Raw genomic sequence first — 23,819 nt, forward strand, 5'->3', positions numbered from 1 at the left:
CTCGATTATTATTCGTTTCGCGCCCAGAACTCATAGATGGCGCTGAAGAAGGCTCGGTGGATAAAAATTAGCAAATAGCATCACGCGCCATTCGATTCGCGTGTTCCATTACTTCCGGAGATCGATTCGCCTCATTTTCACAGAGGAAACAAGCCACGGTCGCACTTTTATCAAATTGCTTCGCTCATGCATTGACGCACTCGAGCCGAGGTCATTGTCGTTCTTTGCTGGAATTTAGTTCGGGTGAAAATTTTGTTCCCTGTTTTATCGAGGACGACGCAACCTCCTGGTGAAAAGCATTCTGATTTCTCAGTTGAATTGCTCGCATTCGCCTGCAAGTTTCTTTTCCTGCGTCGCCGTTTTGTTTCACGTTTCGATGATCAAAGTTAGACGCAATAGAAATTAATAATTACTGCTTAATTATTGGTTACAAGTAAGATAAGAATAAATACATAATGATTAATAAATAACTGAAGAAAATACTCGTTCAGATAATACAAGCTACTACATATAATAAACTTAGCAAATAGGCCAGATTATATCTTTATTCCAAGTAAAGCTTAATAAGCTTTATCACCCTATGACGTGAATATTTCTATTTGCAAAGTGCAGTTGCATTTTTCCTTTTAATTGAATAGTACAATATACATTAATGGAATAAAAGATATAAAGGGAGAAAATATAAAGTAAACGTATTTTAAACATATTTGGAATGAAAGGAAATTTAAACAATTAGAACAACAATACTATGAATGATTTAACATACTGCTAAAGTTGCATACATTTTATGTCCAGAAGAATATTAATTAAACTTCTCCTGAAAAAAATTAAATATCTATTTTTAAAATTTGAGTTTACGATTTAAAAACAATCAACATTCAAATATACAAAATATTACTCATGAACGAATACCATCCCTTATCACATTGGATATGCAGTGAATCTACCTTATCTCGTGGCTCTTGTCGTTAATCGTTAAAACTGGAACGGTGCTCGATTGAAACTTATCTGCAACAATGCAATCTGAATACACCAGTGACGTCAATGCTCCGTAAAACATGACTCTACTTACGAAACGAACAAGTTACAAGCTTCTTTTTCCTCGTTCTTGCGATGAAGGCTAAGGCGTAGGTGCATAATTTATTGTTCGGCGTGTGTCAAACAAAAGAAATTTACTCTCCCATTTTTCCTTTATTTTTTGAACGCAGAAACAATAATTTCTGAAAGTAAGATAAAAAGAATATAATAAGAAGGTTGAACTCGAAGGAAATTTATACCAATTTAACAATAAAATTTAATAAAATGAAAAGTTTATAGCAAAAACATTTTCGAAAAATAATTTGTACTAATTCAAATCAAAGTGATGAATATAAAAATAATTAAAAAAAAAAATCGTCATGAAATGTCCAGAACTACTTATGAATGTTAACCTTAAATTTATACATGTCACAAGAATAAGTATTCCGTATGCTAATTTTCTAAAGTTTTCCAAGATTTAATCCAGCATCCACACGGTTATAACGCTTGAGAATCCTCGCTATATCAATAAAATATACGCTAATATCAATATTAATAAAACCGCCAATTGGTAATCCTAACCTCAAAAATTATATTTCTCTCCTTCATGCACAGATTAATTAGTAACTCGATTATTTGTTTTCTCTTCTAAAGTAATAGACAATGATTAAAATTCATTCACAAATCACCATTTTCGAATTAGCATACGTTTATCCACGCATTAAAATTTCGAATACGATCATTTCCCTCACGTAGAACAGACGCTTTCAGTATTTCGTCCAGACAGCCTCAACGCATAAATGAATCGTAAAGCCGAGAGGGAAAGAAGAGAAGGAATGGTAAAATCGAATTTCGAACGTCAGTACTCCACTCGTGGTTTTCGATCTTTCTCTTCTATTCGATAAAACCGTTCCTCAAGAGCTGCTTTGCTGGTTACACGCCGACATTTGCATCGAAGACAGCTCGTTACACATTCCTTACATATCTTATCCCGATCGTGCCGTGATTACCTGCATTCGATCGATCGCAATCATACGTCGAATGTAAATGTCACGTGCACCCGTTTGTGTATCATTCTCCCTCTGTCCCCTAACTCCATCTATCGAGTCAGCGAAGACACAATCGAACGGTCTAACGATCGTGATTTATGGCCTATTTGTTGCAACCTGTGAGTTTTATAAGAACAGTTTGAAATGCGGAAACTTGGAGAAAAAGGAAAATTAGAAAGTTAGAAACCAGTTTCAACACAGTGTTGGACTGTGAAGAGTGTATATTTTTTATTTGTAACCTAAAAAATGTCGTACTTACATAAAGGAATTATCTTTTTTCACTACACTAACTGTAAACTTACATTCTTTTTGTACTTTAAACCATCGAAGTTTATTTTCAAACGTACTCGATTTACGATTGTAGATTTTCCAATATCTTATCTTTCGCTAATTTTATTACATTTTCATCACTTTTCAACTTTGTTATTACGTTATATTTTACTTCGATAGTTAGTATCACACATTACTCGGAAGATGACTCGCGAGCAGCCCTGGAACAATAGGCGTAATCTGATCCTGCCTAATTCCCCTTTAATGTGTCAGAGACGTATTAACCTTGATGCGTATTAATATTTCGACCAATGAGAGAAACCTAGTTGCTTTATTCCTTATGATTTTTTTTTTTCTTGTGAAAATGAAAATATGGAATATAATCTATCAAATTCGCATTCAACTATATAATTAATAAATAATAAATAAAGATGCATAATTAATTTGTATAATTAATTATATAATTAATTAATATCGATTCTCCAATTATATGAGTATAGAACATTTTTTTAGTTATAAATTATTACTTCTGTATTTTCTAGCTTTTTAGTAGCTTCTAAGATAACACGGAATATATTTAGAATGAGATATGGAATAGATAAAAATGCTTTTATTAAAATTATCTCAGAACGAGTCGTAAATAGATTTTTTTTTAACAAAGTAAGTTTTGTTCGCTAAAATAAATTTAAAAAGTGCAATGGTGCATTTATGTATATCGCAAAGAAAACGCACTTGTACATGCATATATATATATATATATGTACATATATGATATTCATATATTTGAGATGAATTAAGATGGTAAAAATGCTTAGCTCAGCTTTAGTGGTAAATATTGCTTATTGCATATTCTTCATATTTTTAAAAAATATATTTTTCGAAATGCAATAATTTACAGATTTGTAAGTTTTAATCTGTTGTAATTCTGCTTCTTCTTTGTTATTATGATATATAATTCCTTATTTGTGTCACGTGTTAATATAAAAAATTATTTTTAACAATTGAACAAAATGTAATAGGAATGTTTAATATACGTAAAGATCAAAAGAACCTCGATAAATCTTAGTTTCTACATCGTATCAAGGATAACAATTATACGAATGAGAAGTACTGTACAATAGGATTGAATAACGACAGTTTTATTATCTGAAACTACCGACACGTTTACCATAATTAGCCACATTGACTCATAGATTCCTTAAACGACTAATTACGTAGTATTACTAAAATCTTTTTGAATAATAAAACATTTAAAAAACCATACCATAACATTTTAAACAGAATTATAATCCTAAAAATAAATATTCTAAATTTAAACAAATATACCTTTTACCGTCAAAATAAGAAGAAGTTGACTGTACCCCAGTGCACATAAGCACTATACAAATATCTTATTTTGCACTATTATTTAAACAAATGTATATGAGTAAAAAGATTGTTGCATTTTTGTTATATAGAAACTACAATTATGTATAACCATAACATTTTTGTATCTTTTAGTCAATTTCCTACTGCCAAAATTGTCTTCTTCTTTCCTTTTGTAATTAAATGTGTGTGTACTCATGCATATTTCAAAAATATCTAACATTAATTATTATCTTAATTTTTCCTAAAAGTTACATGGATTATTTATTTTTAAAAGCTTTGCATCTCTGGACCCATCAGATTTGATTCTTACCAACCATGTTATTTTAAAACATTGTCTTGTATCCTGCAAATGACATCAAATTCAGAAAATCAACAAGAGACTTATCATGTTTTTGACGTATGATATTAAAATATAAAATAACCTGTTGTTCCGTTTTACGTGCAAAATATTTTGTTGTTCAGTGGCTATTTATAACCAATCGTATAACACGTCATTGTTGCAATTATTGTTATGGCAATAATTCTTGCGACAGAGCAATTCGATTCTCCTCAGTTGCCACGTGCTTGTTTACTATGATCAAATACGCTAACCGGTTACGCACGGTGTAACGACCCTCGTATATTCCATCAGTAATGCGAGTAACGCCAATATGTAATACGACTGGTCAAATGTATTAGACTGTTTCGAATGAAACAATAAATTACGAGAGTGGTTTAGGTTAGAAATGCAAATCAGAAGATTTCATTTCTTATTTTATGTTGCATTAATTTACACTATAATAATATATTATTTTTGCTGAAATAGCAAAAAAGTTGAGTGTTAAATTGAGATTGGAATTTTGAATATTTCGAAAGAAACATATATGACTTAGGTCACTTTTATAATTATCAGTTCTGCTATAATGCAAAATTTTTTGTACCATGATCTTTTTTTAAACACATGTTTGTGACACATAGGTTATAGTTTTGTGAGTCATGGGTAATAACATTATGGTGACAGCCGTAGATTATTTTTAATTGATTTCATACCGTGAGATAGTTTATACTATGTAGATCAATATGTCTTCTTTATTTCAAACATATTTCCAAATTGTGATAAACTTTCTCGAATATGAATCATTGTCCTTACATATATGTGTATATAAAAATATACAGTAGAAAATATCGTATAGAAATGAATTGAATATGAATAGAATTTGTTTTAGGTTATACATAACCTCTTGAAAGAAAAAAATTTTGTTACAGAAATTAGAAGATTTATTAATTTTAGAACACTAGAATTGATTGAGAAAGAAAGAAGTTATCTTATGTCTCATTAAATAAAGATAAGTCCTCATAGAAACATTTTGATTACAAAATGTTAGACGTATATGCATGTATGCGAATTGTATCAATTGAAAGATACGAATACCGATTAATCATTTGATTTGTCACTAACGTTATATTATTGCGATACGAGATCGCATATCGGGAAATTGCGAGGCACGATTTCGCGATGTCCTCACGTTCGGACCTTGTCGGTTAAATTAAAATGAATAGCGTATCGCGAAATCGAATTCCATGACGTGCCGCACCACCTGCACGATTGAGCACACTTATCATCGGAATAGTAACGTACTTTTCTAAGCGATGACTCTGCTGTACACATATAGTGATAAAAATGTTCCTACCTCGAGAAAAATTTTATTTGTCTAATAATTTGAAATAATTTTCATAGAGTTTCGAAATATTTTACCTAAATAGCAAAATAAATTTAATTAATAGGATACTTATTATATGTAACGTAAATTTATCATTTTATTAACGTCCAAACTTTTACATACATTGTTTATATTTAAGTAAAATTCTGTTTATACGAATAATAATTTATTTGTACCTAACTCAGTAATTAAAATAACTTTAAAAGTTATCGGCTTAAACTGCTTCTTGTCATTAATTATTTAACGGTCGAAACTATATATAATATTCAAAATAAGCATTTATTACTTAATTGCTATACAATTATTCAGTTCAATATTTGCTGAATGACGATAAATAAAGATTAAAAGTTCAACTTTTCTAACCTGATCGAAAAAAAGAATTATCAAGATATCTCATTGGTAAAAAAAAATATATAGTTCCGATAAACTCTTAAACTTTAAATAACGCGAGATCCATTGCAAATTACTTAAAGATTTCAATAAAAACTCTACCGATCATGCCTCAAAACAAAGGACTAATTCTCTTAACTACACGTTTCCTTCTATTTCACACCATTTGCACACTTAGCATGTTCCGTGTGCCTAGTTCCGGTTAACAATTTATGCGCAATTATCCGAACGTTACGCGCGTCAACCGTTCAATTGTCGCAATCGTGACCGTTCTCGCTTGATACTCAGATTGAGGAACACACGTGACACATTATAAACGGATTAAGCATCAACCACGATGCATCAATTAGCACGAGCCGCATGCGATTCGCTAAACTCAATTAAACGACCCTTACCGATGGATTTCGATTCGTTGCATGCGCTGGACCACGTGCGCACATGCGCGTTGTACTTATAAAGCTCATACTTCTGATTGGTAAACGTCGTGCTTGATTACGAAATATCCAAGTCGCATAAGAATTGCACGTGTTTCTATCCCATAAGAAGAAACCCGCTTCCTCGATATTACTTTGAAGGTATAAATTATTGGTCCTTACGATTAATTGGTTAAAAGTGATCCATTGGTTTTTAACGCGGGAGTTTTTAATTTTCAACGGAAAGGGCTTTGAAATCTACGGTTGTCATTAATACTTCAACCGAACATCTATCATTCTGACGTTGTGTGACGAGACTGAATGTCCTCTTCGTTGAATTTATAAACGAATGTTGAATATTTTTACCGAACAGTCACAATAATGAGACAGTTTCATCAAATATGTATTTTTATTCTTTTCATTCTATATTTTTCCCTTATTCTTGTGCATAGAAGAATATGAAAGTATGAAACAAAACTGCTGTATAATAATCAGCATAATAAAATGCAATATTTGTAAGCCAATATAAATACTGGTTTTCTTATAATTTTATCCAGTATTATATATGATGTTTTTAACATTGAAATGTTCAACAGACTAGTAGTAATATAGGTAATAACATTCTTAAAATTAATACAATATATTTAAAAGTATTATGCATTGGTTTTATTCATTTTTTGGTTGAATAATTATGGAAAATAATATAAGCATCGTATCGGCTGGATTAAATTCTTAGTAGATTTCTTTGGTTACAGCCTTCGAGCAAGGAACAAGCGCGACTGAATCATAATTCCAACCACAAGGAGCATCGAAGGCAAAAGGATGCTTCGTCGAGCAGCACTTATAGCGCCTTCCGTCAATGGCGAAGGGGCACATCTATGGGCTCGAATCGGTCCAACAGCGTCGGATCTAGTACAACCGGGGCCCTTACCAAATTACCCAATGATCCAGCAACGATACAAAAGATGGAACAGTTTCCGCTGGTCCTTTCTGATACTACTATGCCGGAAGAGGATCTTTCGTTGAAATTTCTAGCCCTGGTACTAATCTATTTTATCGAACTTTTAATCGAAAATTAAACTTTTAATAACCAAAGAAAATCAGACAGATGGAATTATCGACTTTAATAAATTTTAAATTAAAACAAAGCAAAGCAATGTTTGTTATAGTACATTTGAACAAATTATTTATTATATAATTAATTATTATTAACAATTTAACAAAATGGCAGCATAACGTGGTGACTTTAATGACATTGTGTCGTATATTACTAAAGTTATTTAGTGCTCTAGGTAACAGAATATGTAGTTAAATGGAAATATTTTTATAATTTGGCGCTTTATCTTATGTCCTTTTTCTTTTAATCATTCTCTCTTCAAAAAAGATGATGCAATAGTGATATAATAAAATGCCAATTAGTGATATCTACAATAAAAAAAGGGAAAAATTATTTATCGCGAAAATAATTATAATGAAATAATGTACACATACTACATACAATACTTTGTGACTTTTTTATAAAATATGATCAGAAAATCGTTTTTTCTTTTTTTTAATAATTTTAATTCTTAGGGTTATCAAAAATTAATGTAATATAAAGTTATATTTCCAAATATAATTAAATATACACCAATGCATTAAAAATCTTGAATAAAAATCTTATGCAATTTTAATTCATGCATTTAAATTTTTATTTTCGTTTCTACATTTCTAATATTCACAATCCTTTCATATCTTCATCCCAATTTTAATTATTAATTGGTATTAAGTATCAGTTATATGAAAAATTAGAATTTTGATATTTATTACTTTTTTCTTTTTTCTCTTTTTACAGAACGCTTTGGATTTAACAGCACCAGCCAGTGATGTTTTATTGAAGAACAGATTAAAATCGTGGTTTCAATTATCCGGACATCCGGATGGTTTCGCCCCTGCTGGGCCTGGAACAGTTTGGAAGAGGAAAACAGGAGGAGCAGAAAACACAGAAAGAATCGTTTACGAAGCTCTTAGCAAAGACAAAGAGTTACGAGATTGTATACCAAGGTAAATAAAGAATAGAATTTACTTATTCAAAATTTCTGAGAAATATTTTTGAGAAAATAAATGTATATATAATTTATAATTTATATTATTTAATAAAAATAAAACCTTTCTTCAGACTTTTTAAATCATTTATCCCATATACATTTTTAAAAATACATCTGTAAAAAGTGAAAGGAGCTTAAAGTATCACTTTAACGATACTTTAAAGGTACTTAAATATTATCGAACAGCAAATAAATTATCGAGTAATTTATTACCTGTAAAGCCTAGATCAATTGATATAATCGATAAGAATCAAACAATGAACATTAAGCGATCTCGTAGACAGGCTATAAATTTCCACGAAGTTTCTATTAGAATGTTGAAAAATACAAGTATGTTACGGTAATGATACTTAAGAATAACAAAAATCATTTTGAATATTTATTATTTTGAATTTAAAGAAAATATATATTATACATTATATTTCAAAGAAATTAAATCTCGTTAAAAATTTCTTCATAAATGTTTTTGCATTACAATTCATTTTTATTATTATTACGTTATACGCAATACTTTTGTTTGCCAAAATTTATATAATAATTAATATCACATGTCATAACCTTCTCAACGATTTCTTAGAATAGAGCTGAATAAAATTAACGAAATAGAATTTACTATATATATTTATTTTTACTGTATTATATTTCTACTATAATATTTTCAAAAATTATTTATGGATTTATAGAACCTCTTAACCTTAAAATGTTTTATATTCACATTTTAGATATTATCGAGAAGTGGAATACAAAGGTGACACATTCATCGAGCTGCAGGATTTACTATTTGGTTTCAATGATCCGCATGTAATGGACATCAAGATGGGCACGAGAACGTTTCTCGAATCTGAGGTGTCAAAGACAACCGCTAGGCCGGATCTGTATCAAAAGATGATAGCCGTCGATCCTAATGCGCCAACGAAGCAGGAACATGAGCAACGTGCCGTGACTAAATTGCGGTACATGCAGTTCCGTGAGCAACAGAGCTCGACTTGTAGCCACGGATTTAGAATTGAGGCTATGAAATTACCTGGTGGTCCACCGATCACTGATCTAAAGAAAGTAAAATCCCACCAGGAAGTGCTTGATACTATGAAGCTGTTTCTTGGAAGACGCGAGACTACTCGCAAGAAATTGCTCGCACGTCTGAAAAATCTTCGATCAAAGATTGAGGTGTCTGAATACTTCAAGACTCACGAAGTATGTGTTATTTCTCTTTTAAAAAAATATGCAATTTTTTTACGTCAGCCACAAATTATGAATGATATAAAAGAATTTTTAGTTTACAATTTATGGAAATAAAGTGAAAAGTCAATAATATACTATATTGTGCTAAAAATAATTATGAAGCAATACTTGAGCAAAAATAAGATGTAGAGTATAATTTTGAGAAATACAAAATTTGGAATGATTTTAAAAACCAATATTACTTTTACAAGTCTACTTAAAATTTTTAGTAAATTATATTAACTACACAATGTGTATAATATAATCGTTCTGAATAGCAAAAATTAAACAATTTTTATTTACTCATAGTCTGTTGATAATTAAATAACATTAATTATCTGAAACATTAAAATACTGCTGTTTTATTTCTTTCAGTTTCTTTCTTTATTAATATAACTTTTACATCAAATGTTTTATAATACAATTTGGCAATTAATTGTTTAATTTAAACATATAATTTGCTTTCAGATAATTGGTAGTAGTATTTTCATGATCTACGACAACGATAAAGTTGGCGTCTGGTTGATCGACTTTGCTAAAACTCGAGAACTGCCAAATGGACATAGAGTGACACACAGGAAACCATGGGAACAAGGAAATCATGAGGAAGGTTTCTTATTTGGTCTCGACAATCTTGTTTCAACAATAGAAGAAGTCAAACTTTTAAACGCATAGTTCCCGAATAATCGTTTCATTACCGAAAACACCTTATATAAATATCTTATATTGGTCTCATTCTAATAGTGTTTATCATTAACCATTTTCATTTAGATCAAAAACCTAAATAAGAAATATTCAATTTTCTGTTTAAAGAAACTTCACCACGTATTTTATAAATACTCTTTGATACTAATAATATACCGAAAACTTCTATGAACAATTAACAACCATCAGTTCAAAGCTTTTCAAATTTGTATACATTTTTCTGTTTTTTAAAAAAGTTGAAAAAAAATGAGACTGTCTGTAAAATACAGATTATTTGAATACTTTAATGCAAACGCTCGTATAAGGTATTTGAAGCGGAAGACTGCTTGTTATTGCATTTTTTCTATAAACTACTTTAGCTGATAAAAAATTTTATAAAAAAAGCTTTACAGAATATTTAGTAAGCGTATAAAATTTACATTGATGTACAAATATAGTTAATTAAGTATAATCGTTTAATTATTTATGAAGAAAAGTTAGATTGTAAGGTCTATTTTTTAAATAAAATACTCGCTTTGACGAACAATTTTGAGTAGAAATCATTAATGAAATAATTTTGTTATCTAACTGCCACGAATTTTATTAGGAGGAACACTTGTAATAAAGTATTTCGTTTAAGATATGTAAATTATAAAAAATGTATTTTTATTATATTTATCAATGTAATTCACTTTAATACTTGTTTTTCTCCATTAATAATGATTATTATATATTAGATGATATTAAGCTATATAAATAGTATAAAACAGTGTCATTCAACGATATATACAAATATTTCAAGAACTGTAAGAAATCCTAATCAAATTTGTGTCGTTCAATTTCTACTGATATTATATTTTACATTTATATAATTCTAGTAGAAAATAAAGTATAAATAAATATACACGATAAACTTTTTCTTTATTTACAACCTTAATTCCCATGAACTTCATTCAATAATTTCTTCGATATCAGTAATCGGCATTTCTATTGTATTTTTCGGTTTTAAATTGATGATAGATTCATACCATTTAACTTCAGCTATTGCTTGACATCTTTGTCTACGCAAACAATATTACATACATTTGCTAATATAGAAGTTATATACGTAAATATAAAAATTTATTCCAATCAAAGGTGTATTGAGGTCGAAACGCACCGCAACGATGTTCCGATACTTTTTTATAGAACTTCGGAACTCTTTTCTAACCGCTATAGCAAAAAATCATTAATTTTTTGTTTTGTATGTTTGAAATTTGTATTAAAAAGTTATAAATAAATGTTCTTATTTTTGAATTATGCAAAGATGCAAATAAAATAAATGTAGGTAGTTGTCATGTTTCGTTTTAATGTCTCATATTAAGTCAATGAGTATTCCGATATTAATTTTTTTAACAATACACCACTGATTACAATATTATTGTCGCTCAATGTTATTTAATGTTACTATTATATTACAGATATATGGATTAATTATTGCAATATTTTATATACTTACACAACAATTCGATCATTTGGTGGTTTTCTTACTGGATTCCATCCTGAAACTGGCTTTTCATTTGTTACCATTACACCTCGGATACAATACGATAACGTAATTTTAGCTAAATTAGGATCCTAAAATTTGCATCATTTATTTCCTATATTAAAATTTTTGAAGAAATATTTTTATAATAATTTTATATTTTAAATAACATTACACATAGAAAGAATCATTTAATTTTTGTATAAAAAACAACAAAAGAAACATACTCGCCACTCAGAATTTAAAACGTCTGCTAAACTTAAAATATTTGCGCAAGCATCTGCTTTCTCTATTTCTTTTATGGTATTTAAATAATTTTCTTGGAGAAAGTTCAAAAATACTGTTGCTTGTGATTGAAAAAAGGCTGTTATCTCGTCAGGATCGTGTGCAAATTTCCACTTATCTTCAGTTTGAATTCCTATGAATTTATTCAGGATTATTGTGCTTTAAATCAATTCAGTAAATTTGGATATGTAATTTATTAATAAATATAAAATAAATATTTGTTCACTTTTTGGATTAATTACTCGTCCAATGCCATGAAGAAGCCCTAAAGTCTCTTCTCGAATGTTACATTTATGTTTTTGTTCTTCAGGTACTAATAATATAACATAGAATAATATAACATGTCATTTAAAAATTAAATGCATTAAACTCACCTTTAATTTATCGTATTTACCTTTTAATGAAATAAAAATAAGATTTAACAAAACATTTCTAATATCTCCTATACTATTTGATAATATTTCATCAACTTTATGTTGTGAAACATGTAACATATGCCCACCAACTGAATTTAAAATACCAACTACTCTTTTTAATGCATTTTTCATTGCAGCTTGTGTAACAGAATTTACACTAGAATACAAAAACTTTATATCAAACATATATTATGAACACAGTTATGCACATATAATTCCATTTAATAACTTACTTAATTAAATCAATACCAAATTTTTCTCTTATATTAGGAGGAAATAATACTTGAAGCAATTTTGAATGGCCTCCTTCTGAACATATAAAGACTATTGGTTCTCTTCCCATTTCAAAGTATTTTCTAAAAGTTGAGATATATGATAAGTATATTTCAGTAAAAAATACCAAAAAAAATATATAAATAATTTTACTTACTCCAAAAGAGAAAAGAAGCTCTCTTTATCTGTATAAAAGACATTTGGAAAATCTTTCACAAGTAGTAAACGACTAGAATAATTATGTAAAACTGAACTATATCGAGTAGCTCTAATTAAAAATTCTTCAAATCTATCTCCTTGTCTCATTACTCTGTCTGAATAGAAGTTAACAATCATATAATTATTGTATTGATTATTATTAATGATTTATGAGCATACTAAATGAGAAATTCTATTCAAAAAAGAAATTACTGTTTTCATCCATAATTTGGTCAATAGGAGTAATCCATTCTGTAATGTGGAAACCATTTTCTTTAGCAAGAACTCTTATAGCTGCTGTTTTTCCACAACCAGATGGACCAGCTAAAACTAACACAGCAGGTCTGCCTTTTTTTACTTTATATTGTAACCAATCTAAGATCTCTTGCCGTTTTTGCTTGCTGATTGCTAATTCAGGAGGAATACGTGGTTCACAAGCTTCTAACAATCTTGATAAACCACCAGTATTTTTTCTCTTGGGAATTATATCATAAGCACTTGAAATTTGCAAATCACTAGTTTCTAATGCTTGTGAAATATTACGCTTATTTTTCGGTGTTTTCTTAATAGGTTCACAATCAAATGATGACATTAGCCAACTACTATTTTTCTAATAGCAAATAAAAATATATACATTTATAATAAGAATTAAACTAATGAAAAACATTTCTTTACATGTATATATATTAATAATTATATTAAAAATTTTGTGAAAACATACCTTTGAATTTGCCATGTTATAATAAATAAATCAATCTCTAGTGGGAATAAATCAACAAACCGCTCTAAAAATCTTTATGAAGGGTATAAAAATTAAGATTGTACATTCTTTGATACATTAACCTGAATCCCCTACATCAAGTTATAAGTATCTCTATTTCTTCAATAAATCATATAATAAATTAAAAGTATATGATAAGAAAACTAATATATTTAAGTAATACTTATTCTTGAATTAAAATTATTACATCGTACGCATATAATTATAATACAAATTTTTTTAAATATTCTATTAAAAGGCAATTAATATTTGAGAGGAAGTAAATAAAATATTATCTTGTGAAATTAGGATAATTATGTTAGAATATATTATAGACTTTAAAAAATATTATAATCCTTTACATTCACAATACTCTTTGGCAGTAGAAATTAGACTGAATTAAATATTTTTTCAGTTCCGATAAGTAGAATATTGATCGCAATATTGTGTATAAACATTTTTTTGAATATTCAATAACATAATATTGGTATCGAACATGTAATTAGTAACTATTTTGTTTAAACCATGTACAAGTTACTAGTTATAGAACTTCAAAACAGTTACGTTAATACATAAATAAATAAAATACAAATTAAAAATATAAAAAAGAAAACGAAATATTATAAAATTTTAATAAGAGGACAGTTCAAATTTAAATTAAAAAAAAGAAACGTGTTTGTTCATTTGACACATATGTAATAAACTAAATATTAAAATATTATATGATAGTTCAAATATTGTAAGAGAGAAAGTAGATTCTATTGAAATATACATATACATATACTGGAAATTAATATCGAACCACTATTTTACAATTAATGTTGATTAGTTATTAATTGTTCTCAAATGATACATTATAACTTTCCCTAAACAAAATTTATATTTTTTTGCGGTATGTTGTGTTTGTAACTGAAAATATTTAAGGTTAGATTTGTCTCTTACCGATTATATTACTGACATTTGGATCGTGTAAATTCATACTTCTTGTTTGGCTTAATATCTATATTTTATAATATATATATTTGTATACATATTTTATAATATAGTTTATATGCAATCTTAGATTATTTTTCATACTTATTTAAATTGTTGTATGTACTTTGTAGGTATTAAATAGTAAACATTTTTAATTACAATTACTGTAGTAAACTGTCACATATATAAAGTTAATTAATATTATTAATACATAGATGGTATTTAGCTTTTTCCTCAATATATTAAAAAGAATGCCATCTGCATATTATGCAGTAGCCAGAGGTCGTAAACCTGGAATTTACAAAACTTGGTAATAAATTTTTGTTTATAATGTTATATTAAATATATGTTATAAATTATAAATTATCTATAAAAGCTATATTTTTATATTCTCAACAATTAGGGATGAATGTAAACTACAAGTAGACCATTTTACTGGAGCCAAATATAAAAAATTTCATATTCAAGAAGAAGCTGAAAATTTCATTAAAGAATATACAAATCCAGGTAAAAAAAATAGCTACAGAAATGCAACATCTATACTTGGTAAAAGGTATAATAAAATAATAATAATTTTAATATGTGAAACATACAAAGTATGCTTTAATTAAAAAATGGTTTTAGATCAAAATTACAAAATGATCAATCTTCAAACATGGATAGTGGAACATCATTTGCAAAAAAATTAAAAAAGACAGATTTAAAAGAATGCTCAAAGGTTATACAAATTGAAAATGGGGTAAGTATTTTTAACATTATTTTAACATTATATAGTTATAGAAATTTATCTTGTTATATTTATTAATTTTTTAGGAAAAGAGTGGAGGTTTCAATATTGATAGTGATGGTTATGTGAATGTGTATACAGATGGTGCATGTAGTTCAAATGGTCGTACCACTGCACGAGCAGGTATAGGTGTTTGGTTTGGTGATGACCATCCTCTGTATGTTTCAATTTTTTTTTAATTATATCCAGTACCTAATAATTATTCCATGTAGAGCTTTTGTTTAAATCTGTTGATTATAGAAATGTATCACAAGCAGTTGTTGGACGAGCAACTAATAATATGGCAGAAATTCAGGCTGTAACTATAGCTGCGAAACAAGCAAAGAAGGCAGGTATTAAAAAATTGAAGATTAATACAGATTCAAAATTCCTTATTTCCTGTATAAATAATTGGATGCCAAAATGGAAAGCTAATGGGTGGAATACTGCAGCTAATAAACCAGTTATAAATAAGATTGAACTATTAGAAATGGAAGAAGCTTTAAAATCTTTAAATATAATTTGGGTAATATTACAAAATTATTTTATTAATATTTAGTGTTTTCATTTTATTAATTATAGATAACATATAATTGATGTTTCAATATTACAGAATCATGTTAATGGTCATGTTGGAATTTATGGTAATGAAATGGCTGATAAATTGGCTCGAGCTGGATGTTTAAAATATTGAAGATACTTGTATAAAATATTATGTTAAGACTTCAAATACATATATCTTTTAGTCAATAACTTAAATATTGTATGTAAATTATAATGTATTTTAAATTAAATTATACAATTTTGTTATTTTATGAAAAACATTTGAAACTTATTGGAGATTTAATATGGAGTAAAAATATGACACTAATAAAATGTTCACAAGATGTCTTATAAATATTAATCAAGTATGTGTACATACATACTAATTTGTAGTTTACGTATCAGATACTTCTTCAATGTTATCAACAGTTTGGTTCTCTGTTGATCCTGGACATATTTGCTTTAAAAGTATATATATATCTTCTGGTGATATTTGAAGTGCAAGAAGTTCCAATATGATACTAAAAAACAATTTCTTAAGATCACATAATAATTTTGGCATGTTTGTTCTATACAATTTTTTATTATTATGTGTTAAATGCGTCACTTTTTAAATTTATTTACTTGCTTATAGCATTATTTCAATGAATTTATAACGTGAAAAAAAATGTTACACTTGATACATTTAGATAAATATTATATTTATTACGAAATGTCAAGACATTTATAATATACAAGGTTATCTTATTAAAGCTTTTACATACAGTCGTATAGGTTATGCGTATATATTTCATAAATTATTACCGATAAACTCCTGGAACTGCTGAAATTCCTGCTAATTCTGCCAATGCTATCAATTCAATTTGATGAGCTTGAGGAAACGTCATTCTATCAATCAGAAATTTCGCACAATTCGAAAGCTTAATTTGCCGCGCACGACTTTACTTCTCATAACAACGCTGTAGCAGTGCCGCCAATAGCTTTTTAGTAACTTACAGTAGCAGTCATCAAAAGCCATGTAAATTGGTATTTTACATTCATTATTTATGCAATTTGATTAATTATACAATTTTTTGTTATTTAATGTATGAAATTTTTATATAAATAACTCACATAATATATTTTCTAAAAATAAAAGCAGGACTACAAATCTTCAAATTAAAAACTAAAAATAGAGAAACGATAAGATTAAAGAAACTAAAATTGGGAAAGTTATAGATGTTAGGAAAAAAATTAAAAATAACCTTATTATTTTTATTTTAGCTAAATGAAAATATTGGTAAATTTTTAATATGTAAATGGTTATAGAAACAGTACAAATTCATGAAAGTACGATTAAAAACTTTATTTTGGTTTGCTTCATAATTGGGAAAAATATATATAATGTTGCGTGTACCTGTAGGAACTTTGGACTACAGATTATGTCTGGGACAATTGTCGTTTAGGTAACATGCTAATTTTTTTTTATAATAAAAAAAAAAAAGAAAAGAGAAGTGAACTCAGAACGTGTCAAATACGTTACCAACGAACAAGTTGCGAAAGAAGGGAAAAAGAAGTAGCTTAAACCTACACTAAGCTAATATTTCGTTAAATCTAAATTTATACGTTGGTAACAAACGTGGTATAAAATATGGTATTCGGTACGCATTGTACGTGCTTTTCTTAAATGAACGACAAAATATATAAGAAGGCTGTAACATCCGTGTGTACCTCGCATTCTGGTCATCAAATGCGATATTATTTTAATGTAACGAATAAGACTCAGTTACAAAGAAACGGAAAAAATAAAATAAAATAGATAGAGAAATGAAACAAAAATGATGAGATTATAAAAACACTCAAATAATCTACAACTTAGATTTGTTTAACACATAAAGCTGACCATGAAAAGAATCTTACGCATGGCACACGGTTAACCAACTTTTAAAAACTTGACGCTGAACAACCCTGCTAACACGTATAAAATTATGTACAGCATCGCGAGACACAGTTTTGTGCTTTGTTCCTCATTACAAGCGCACATACCAGCTATTTCTGGCTTGTTTCGTTTTTTTTTTCTTTTTTTGTTTGGAAAAAGTTGAAAATTTTCGACTAGCGTACATCGTACGTCATGCATTGGTTAAAATCTAAAAAAAAGTATCTGATACACGAAGTTGTTACGAATGTTTATATCCATCAAGAATTCCTATTACATTAGGAATCTCACAAACAGTTTGTCCTTTGGAAGATACACGTTAAATGCTTAATTTCAGCAGGGTTAATACTCTCTATTTGTCTCAATGAAGACTCACGATCGTTCAGTACTGATAACGAATAAAAGCAACGCGGTGATTACAGTGAAGCAACGATCGTTTCAACTTGAATCCTAATCTTGTCGAAATACCCGGAGTTTCATATTTTCACTCTCATCGTAAATACTCATCTCTTACAAGAAACGCCGTTATCTTTGCGATTCTCTTTTTTATGAAACAAAACTTATTTTTTACAGATTAAACATATTTGAAAGTCCTTAAAAATATACACTGCTCTCTTAATGTTCCACCTTTCCTCTTATCGTACTCAAAACGCGTTATATTCTTGGCCGTTCTTTTTTGACTAGATTCATTCTCAGTTGAAAGGGTATGTAACTTGATACAACGAGTACGAGGTTTAGATTAATACGTGCTCGTCCCTTAACCAGAACACACTTCTGAGTGTTCGTCCCACGCAGCAACCTAAAATTTTTTTATTATTTTGGTAATTAGTATAATATAATATAATCATTTTACTTTATGAACGAAATTAATTAAAAATTCAACACAAGTGAATTTCATCTTACTTGGCATTCGCGACTACAGTACCACTGATGACCACAGCCAGCACATACGAACTGAGCTACACGTTCGTGACATCCTTGGCATCGTGGCGGACTGTCTCTATCCTCTCTAGCATCCCTACCGCCTGAAGAAATACGAGTTTCTCTATCTTCAATTACTGCTGATTCTTCTTCAACATCATCCTATAAACAAAACCATGAAATATTTATACATAAATTTAACTTGAATGATAAAAAATTATATTTAAAAATAAATTATTATCATTATTATTATTACTTTATTTATCACTTACAACATGAGATTGAACCGGAGTGTTGATGACTGGTGTTATCGTTATTTCAGTTCGAGCCTACATGTATATAATACAAAGGTAAATAATATTGCTATTATTAATTTATTAAACTAATGTAATACAAATTATGTTTCATTTGTGAAAAAAAAAATACCTTGGAAGAAGATAGGAGGTCACTGATAGAAACCGGATTAGAGCCTTGATATGTCTGCAAAAGGTGCTGGGTTGCCGCACTTTGCTGTGGCATGGACGCGGCTGTTGGTGCATTCCTTTCTCTTTCAGGTGCGGTGAGTAATCTAGCTAAAGTAGGTGAAAAAGTAGTAGGTCTTGGAGATTGTGATTTCGTGAGAATTCCATGAAGCAACGAACCACTCTGTTGAGGTGGGGTATTTTGTGGTGCCGGAGATGGTGCAACAGGATGAAGCGTCACATCCGGATAATTTTGAGGCGTTTTTACAGGTTCACCTGTAACAATTTTACATAAAAAAAAAATTAGTTATTTTTTCGATACTTAAAATTTATTAAAGAATTAATTTCTTAACTCGGAATTAAAACTCTTTTAAAACAATTTTTCCGCAGTGTAGAAGAGTGGTGTTATTCTATTTACATTATTCTTTATTTTTCAGTGTCAAGGAACTTTTCTAGTCTTCTATATAATAGTATAGTCGTTAAAGCAATTGTAGGAAGTAAGAAATTGTAATTGTACTTATTTCATTATTAATTTTATTTCTGTATCTTGAGTTAAACTAAAAAAAGAATAGAAAAATACACCTACATCTTTGAATTATAAAAAATTTAGTTCTTAGGACTTGCTTGCAGATTTAACTAACAGGAAAGCAAAGCTTAAATTATAGAAAATTTATTTCTAATATTAATTTTTCAAGATTACTTCAACATACCTTGTTGTTGGCTTAATTTAGCAAACTGCACAAGCACGTCCTTAAAGCTCATGGAATTATTAGGATCAACTGTATTTGAGTTGCTTTTACAAGAGTCTGTGCTAGATGGCCTTGAATCAACATTGTGCCCTGTTTCAACCATAGCTCCACCAGCTCCAAGGCCAACATTTACCGAATTTCTCATTCTTCGACCCCTGGAACAATCAAACGCATATAAATTTTATAAATTTTGGTTACATTATGCTTATAAAAATAAACTAAATTTTTAATGGCTCATAAACCCATTCTTAAAAATATATATTAAATTTAAATTTCTATATTTAGAATTTATTTTATTAATATTTTAAATTCTTTAAAAGGGAAACAATATAATAAAATAAAAATAGTACAATACATTTGCAAGTTACACCTTGCTTAAACATAAAATATGAAGTAAAAGTTGTACACTTTATACAACTTGTACACAGAACAAATTATACATAAATAAATGTAATTAAAATATACATATTAAATATTACATATTAAAAACAGAAACAAGTGAGTAATTGAAGAGTAAGAAGTTATTAAATTATTCAGATGAATACTGAAATAATGGTTTAAATATCTAACTACCTGTTGCGTAACAAAAGCGCGTGTAGCTTGCTTTATATATATCTTATAACACATACGTTTCACCTATTTAGCAATGATGGAACAGTTAATGTAGTGTACTTTACTGACTCATACTGATATCGCACGCTCACCTCCGTGGTACCGTTTCAGGATGCCTCAGTCTGTAATCAGCAATAATAGACCTAACATCGACAATGGCACCTTGACGGCCTTCGCCAATTTGTCTATTCTCTGGGCTAAGCGCTTCAGTCTGTTTTCGCCCATTCTCTCCACCTTGTTTGGGTGGCGTCGATTGACGTTGCGAGCCCTGTTTCGTGCCCTTTTCCTTTTTAAACGCCGGTGAATCCTGAGAACTTTCTTCAGGCAGATCTTCCTTCGAGCCAAAGCTCAGTTTTTCTTTGGATACGGGAGTGGTGTTACCGCTGCTTTCCCATTCAGGGCCCAGCGCCAAACTTGCTGGTGGCAATGTGTCCGCTAGCTGTCCGTTGCCCTCCATGAATCCCATAACTTGCCTCCTTCTCTCGATTCTCAGGTACGCTTCCTCCTTCAGCTTTCTCATGCTCAAGATCTCGTTCCATTCCATTTCTTTGGCACGTGCTAACTCGTCTAGGGCCTGTGCGCAAAAAATGAGAACGGAAATAATTAAGTACCTAAAATACACTTGGACATTACACTATCCTAATATTAGATAACACCTGTTATTCCTGGTATGTAGTAAATTTTAAATCTTTAAAGAGCTTCAGATGCACTTTGAAATTATAATTTAAACTAAATTGAATTTAATATTGCTGGATAAATTGTAATTAGCTAATGTAGTTATTTTTGTTCCTCTTATTAATATGCAAGTACAATAAAATGTTACAAACGAATAAAGTGGTATTTTCACCATGACAGTGAAATTTGTTTAAAATGTAAATCATTCTGAAAAATAAAAATCAGTAGATGTTCAAGATTGCTATCTTATGTTAAATAACATGTTAAATAACATTTAAAGCAATTATCTGATTTTTCTTAATTATTACAGATAATTATTAGTACAATAAGATTTAATGTTAATTATATATATTAATACAATTGATACATATAATAGATAATATACCGAACGCTGATTATGTATATATTAAAAAATGATTAAAAAGTTAAGTGTAATAATGAAATTTTGCTAGAAACTTCTTCCAAATTTTTGGGATACCTTATGATCCTTTCAAAATCTGGCTGACAATTGGGTAATGTAAACAATGCTCAAATGAAACTCCACTAAAAAAAAGTATATTTTATTTAACACTAAAATAAAAAAAGAAATAAATTAGAAGTTTAAATAAACGTTATAAAACAAAAGCGAGTTACATATTTTAATTCAAGAAAAAAAAAAAATACCTGAACTTCGGCACGAAGTTGGTCAGCCCTCGCAGCAAGTTCCTCCGCGGTAACTTTCTCACAGCCGACGAGAGACGAGATATACTGTTCCCTCTGCTCCATACAAAATTTCTTCGGCGTAGAATTTCCATTTGAAGACAACTGTCCATCCGTTGACTTTCGTTTCCTGCTGCCCTCCGTTGCCGATTTAGTGGAACGCGATGTTACGGGTTTCTGCTGCGCTGCTTCCGCCGACAGGCTCTTGCTCGCCGCTTCCGGTTCCGAATCGCAGAGAGGTTCCTTCTTTATCGACGCGGACCGAAGACACTCGATAGTAGCCGGAGCTGCTGCAGTCTCCTCCGGCAGCGCTGCCCCATTCTGCTGATTTTGAGGAACCTTCGGCGAGGCCCTCGACGATTCGTCATCCCTCGTCTTTTCGGCCGAGTCCACCTTCTTCCCGTTTCCAGCCGCACCTTCCATTGCATGCATCTTGTTCAAACTGCAAACAAATGTTTTTTCTCGAATGAATAAGCATTCTCTGTGCCCTTCGAATAGCTTATGCCGTTGGCCTTGTACTACTCGATAGACTTGGCTTGCTAAATAATACTTTTATATGTTTCTTGTCATAGTTTTTCCTTCATTTTTTTTTTTTTTTTGTTTTCCGTTAACATTGTAGTTAAAAAAAGAAGTAAGTGAATATCAGATTTATACGATGAGTATAATTTATTGACTTTTTTTTTACATGCTAAAATTGTTTAAATATTTGAAATTGATTATAGAAGAGAAGTGATGTATTATTCATTAGAAGATTATTCGGATTGTAAACATCCGGTTTGCAACGATGGTACTGATAAATTGATAAGACTGCTTTGTAAAGTTTCTTTTGACCTTGGATGGAAAATAGTTGTCACTAAGTCCAAGGACGTTCAATGGAAAACATCTGGTATGCCTCTATATTATCATTTTCGCGACACCGTGTATACATATCGGTTATACATTTGAAATAACACTTTAATTAGCCGTGTTGCATAAAGGATTCTTAGGTGAGTCCAACAAATGTACTATTTTCATTATATAACGCGAACGTCAGAGATTTACTTCAATAAATTATCTTTATTAAACATTAACTTTTATAGAAATACATTTATTCAAAATTTTTTAATCATATTATAAATAAACTGAAGTAAATTGAAGACGAATTAAAAGATATTGAGTAATAACATAACATAACCTAACCGAATCTAACCTAACCTAACTTGAGTGATAACCTAGCCGAACTAAGTATACATACATTACAGATAAAAATGTACTGACACCTGTTCAAGAGCGTTAAATAAAATTTTTATTAAAAATCTATCCAATTTTTTAACTTTATAACTAATATTTATGAATTACACCAAATAAAGTAATATACATTTTCTGGTATAGAAATATAATAATAATTTTAGAATTATTAAATTATTGCAATATTTTATTAATTATCAAATATCATATAGGAGTATAAATTCTAAAACTATTTTGTATTTAACTATAAATTATTGTAACGTTCAAAAAAGATAAAAGATAATGGAGATAAAAACCTATAATTCCAAGTTAAGTTTAACAATTATGTATACAAATATTATTTGCAATTAACAACTAATTATACTAGTTATTTAATGATCAAAGTGTACTTCACATTTATCTTAAATTTGTTTATGCTTTTCCTAAACGTATATATAATTATATGTGCCATTCATAGACAACCGAGACTTAACCTTATCTGTAGAAATTAGAAATAGGTAAAATGTGTTCTTGCATTATATTATCCATGAATTAATTATAGGAAGATAGACCTAATCATTTCTTCCAGATGGAGTGAGCGCATTTCTCCTATTGATAATGTAATGTTTAATTCATAGCAC

The 23,819-nt window shown here is 29.2% G+C and overlaps 5 protein-coding genes across 6 annotated transcripts in view; 2 read left to right on the forward strand and 3 right to left on the reverse strand.

Moving 5' to 3' along the window:
* IP3K1 (inositol-trisphosphate 3-kinase-like protein) overlaps positions 1 to 10,216 on the forward strand; it is a 37,267-nt gene extending 27,051 nt beyond the window's left edge. Inside the window, exons 2-5 of the mRNA XM_017910614.1 lie at positions 6,963 to 7,247; positions 8,042 to 8,250; positions 9,017 to 9,488; positions 9,984 to 10,216. Coding sequence (XP_017766103.1) covers positions 6,963 to 7,247; positions 8,042 to 8,250; positions 9,017 to 9,488; positions 9,984 to 10,190 — 1,173 coding nt within the window. The 3' untranslated portion in view covers positions 10,191 to 10,216. The remainder of the gene's footprint in view (positions 1 to 6,962; positions 7,248 to 8,041; positions 8,251 to 9,016; positions 9,489 to 9,983) is intronic.
* Positions 10,217 to 11,148: 932 nt separating this feature from the next.
* On the reverse strand, positions 11,149 to 13,632 carry Rad17 (Rad17 checkpoint clamp loader component). The gene is made up of 9 exons (XM_017910726.1): positions 13,618 to 13,632; positions 13,110 to 13,506; positions 12,856 to 13,012; positions 12,659 to 12,781; positions 12,404 to 12,582; positions 12,236 to 12,322; positions 11,952 to 12,142; positions 11,698 to 11,816; positions 11,149 to 11,260 (listed from the first exon to the last, which is right to left on the reverse strand). The coding sequence occupies exons 1-9, from the start codon at positions 13,630 to 13,632 to the stop codon at positions 11,149 to 11,151; spliced, it is 1,380 nt and encodes a 459-aa protein (XP_017766215.1).
* Positions 13,633 to 14,864: 1,232 nt separating this feature from the next.
* Positions 14,865 to 16,091, forward strand: rnh1 (ribonuclease H1). Its single transcript, XM_017910702.1, has 6 exons — positions 14,865 to 14,941; positions 15,035 to 15,184; positions 15,256 to 15,370; positions 15,445 to 15,575; positions 15,659 to 15,923; positions 16,011 to 16,091. The coding sequence occupies exons 1-6, from the start codon at positions 14,883 to 14,885 to the stop codon at positions 16,089 to 16,091; spliced, it is 801 nt and encodes a 266-aa protein (XP_017766191.1). The 5' UTR covers positions 14,865 to 14,882.
* Positions 15,606 to 16,879, reverse strand: LOC108555170 (mitotic-spindle organizing protein 2). The gene is made up of 3 exons (XM_017910716.1): positions 16,745 to 16,879; positions 16,320 to 16,461; positions 15,606 to 15,726 (listed from the first exon to the last, which is right to left on the reverse strand). The coding sequence occupies exons 1-2, from the start codon at positions 16,825 to 16,827 to the stop codon at positions 16,335 to 16,337; spliced, it is 210 nt and encodes a 69-aa protein (XP_017766205.1). The 5' UTR covers positions 16,828 to 16,879; the 3' UTR covers positions 15,606 to 15,726; positions 16,320 to 16,334.
* Positions 16,880 to 18,111: 1,232 nt separating this feature from the next.
* The window catches only part of LOC108555350 (uncharacterized), a 42,699-nt gene continuing 36,991 nt past the window's right edge, over positions 18,112 to 23,819 (reverse strand). For both annotated transcript variants that reach the window (XM_017910961.1, XM_017910971.1), the window contains exons 2-8: positions 21,937 to 22,414; positions 20,691 to 21,172; positions 19,948 to 20,141; positions 19,203 to 19,513; positions 19,049 to 19,105; positions 18,759 to 18,938; positions 18,112 to 18,654 (exon numbers count right to left, since the gene is read on the reverse strand). In XM_017910961.1, the coding sequence (XP_017766450.1) occupies positions 18,613 to 18,654; positions 18,759 to 18,938; positions 19,049 to 19,105; positions 19,203 to 19,513; positions 19,948 to 20,141; positions 20,691 to 21,172; positions 21,937 to 22,414 (1,744 nt within the window). In that variant the 3' untranslated portion in view covers positions 18,112 to 18,612. The remainder of the gene's footprint in view (positions 18,655 to 18,758; positions 18,939 to 19,048; positions 19,106 to 19,202; positions 19,514 to 19,947; positions 20,142 to 20,690; positions 21,173 to 21,936; positions 22,415 to 23,819) is intronic.

The sequence above is a fragment of the Eufriesea mexicana genome, unplaced genomic scaffold (genome assembly GCF_001483705.2).
Source record: "Eufriesea mexicana isolate 0111107269 unplaced genomic scaffold, ASM148370v2 scaffold474474847, whole genome shotgun sequence".
Taxonomy (NCBI): domain Eukaryota; kingdom Metazoa; phylum Arthropoda; class Insecta; order Hymenoptera; family Apidae; genus Eufriesea; species Eufriesea mexicana.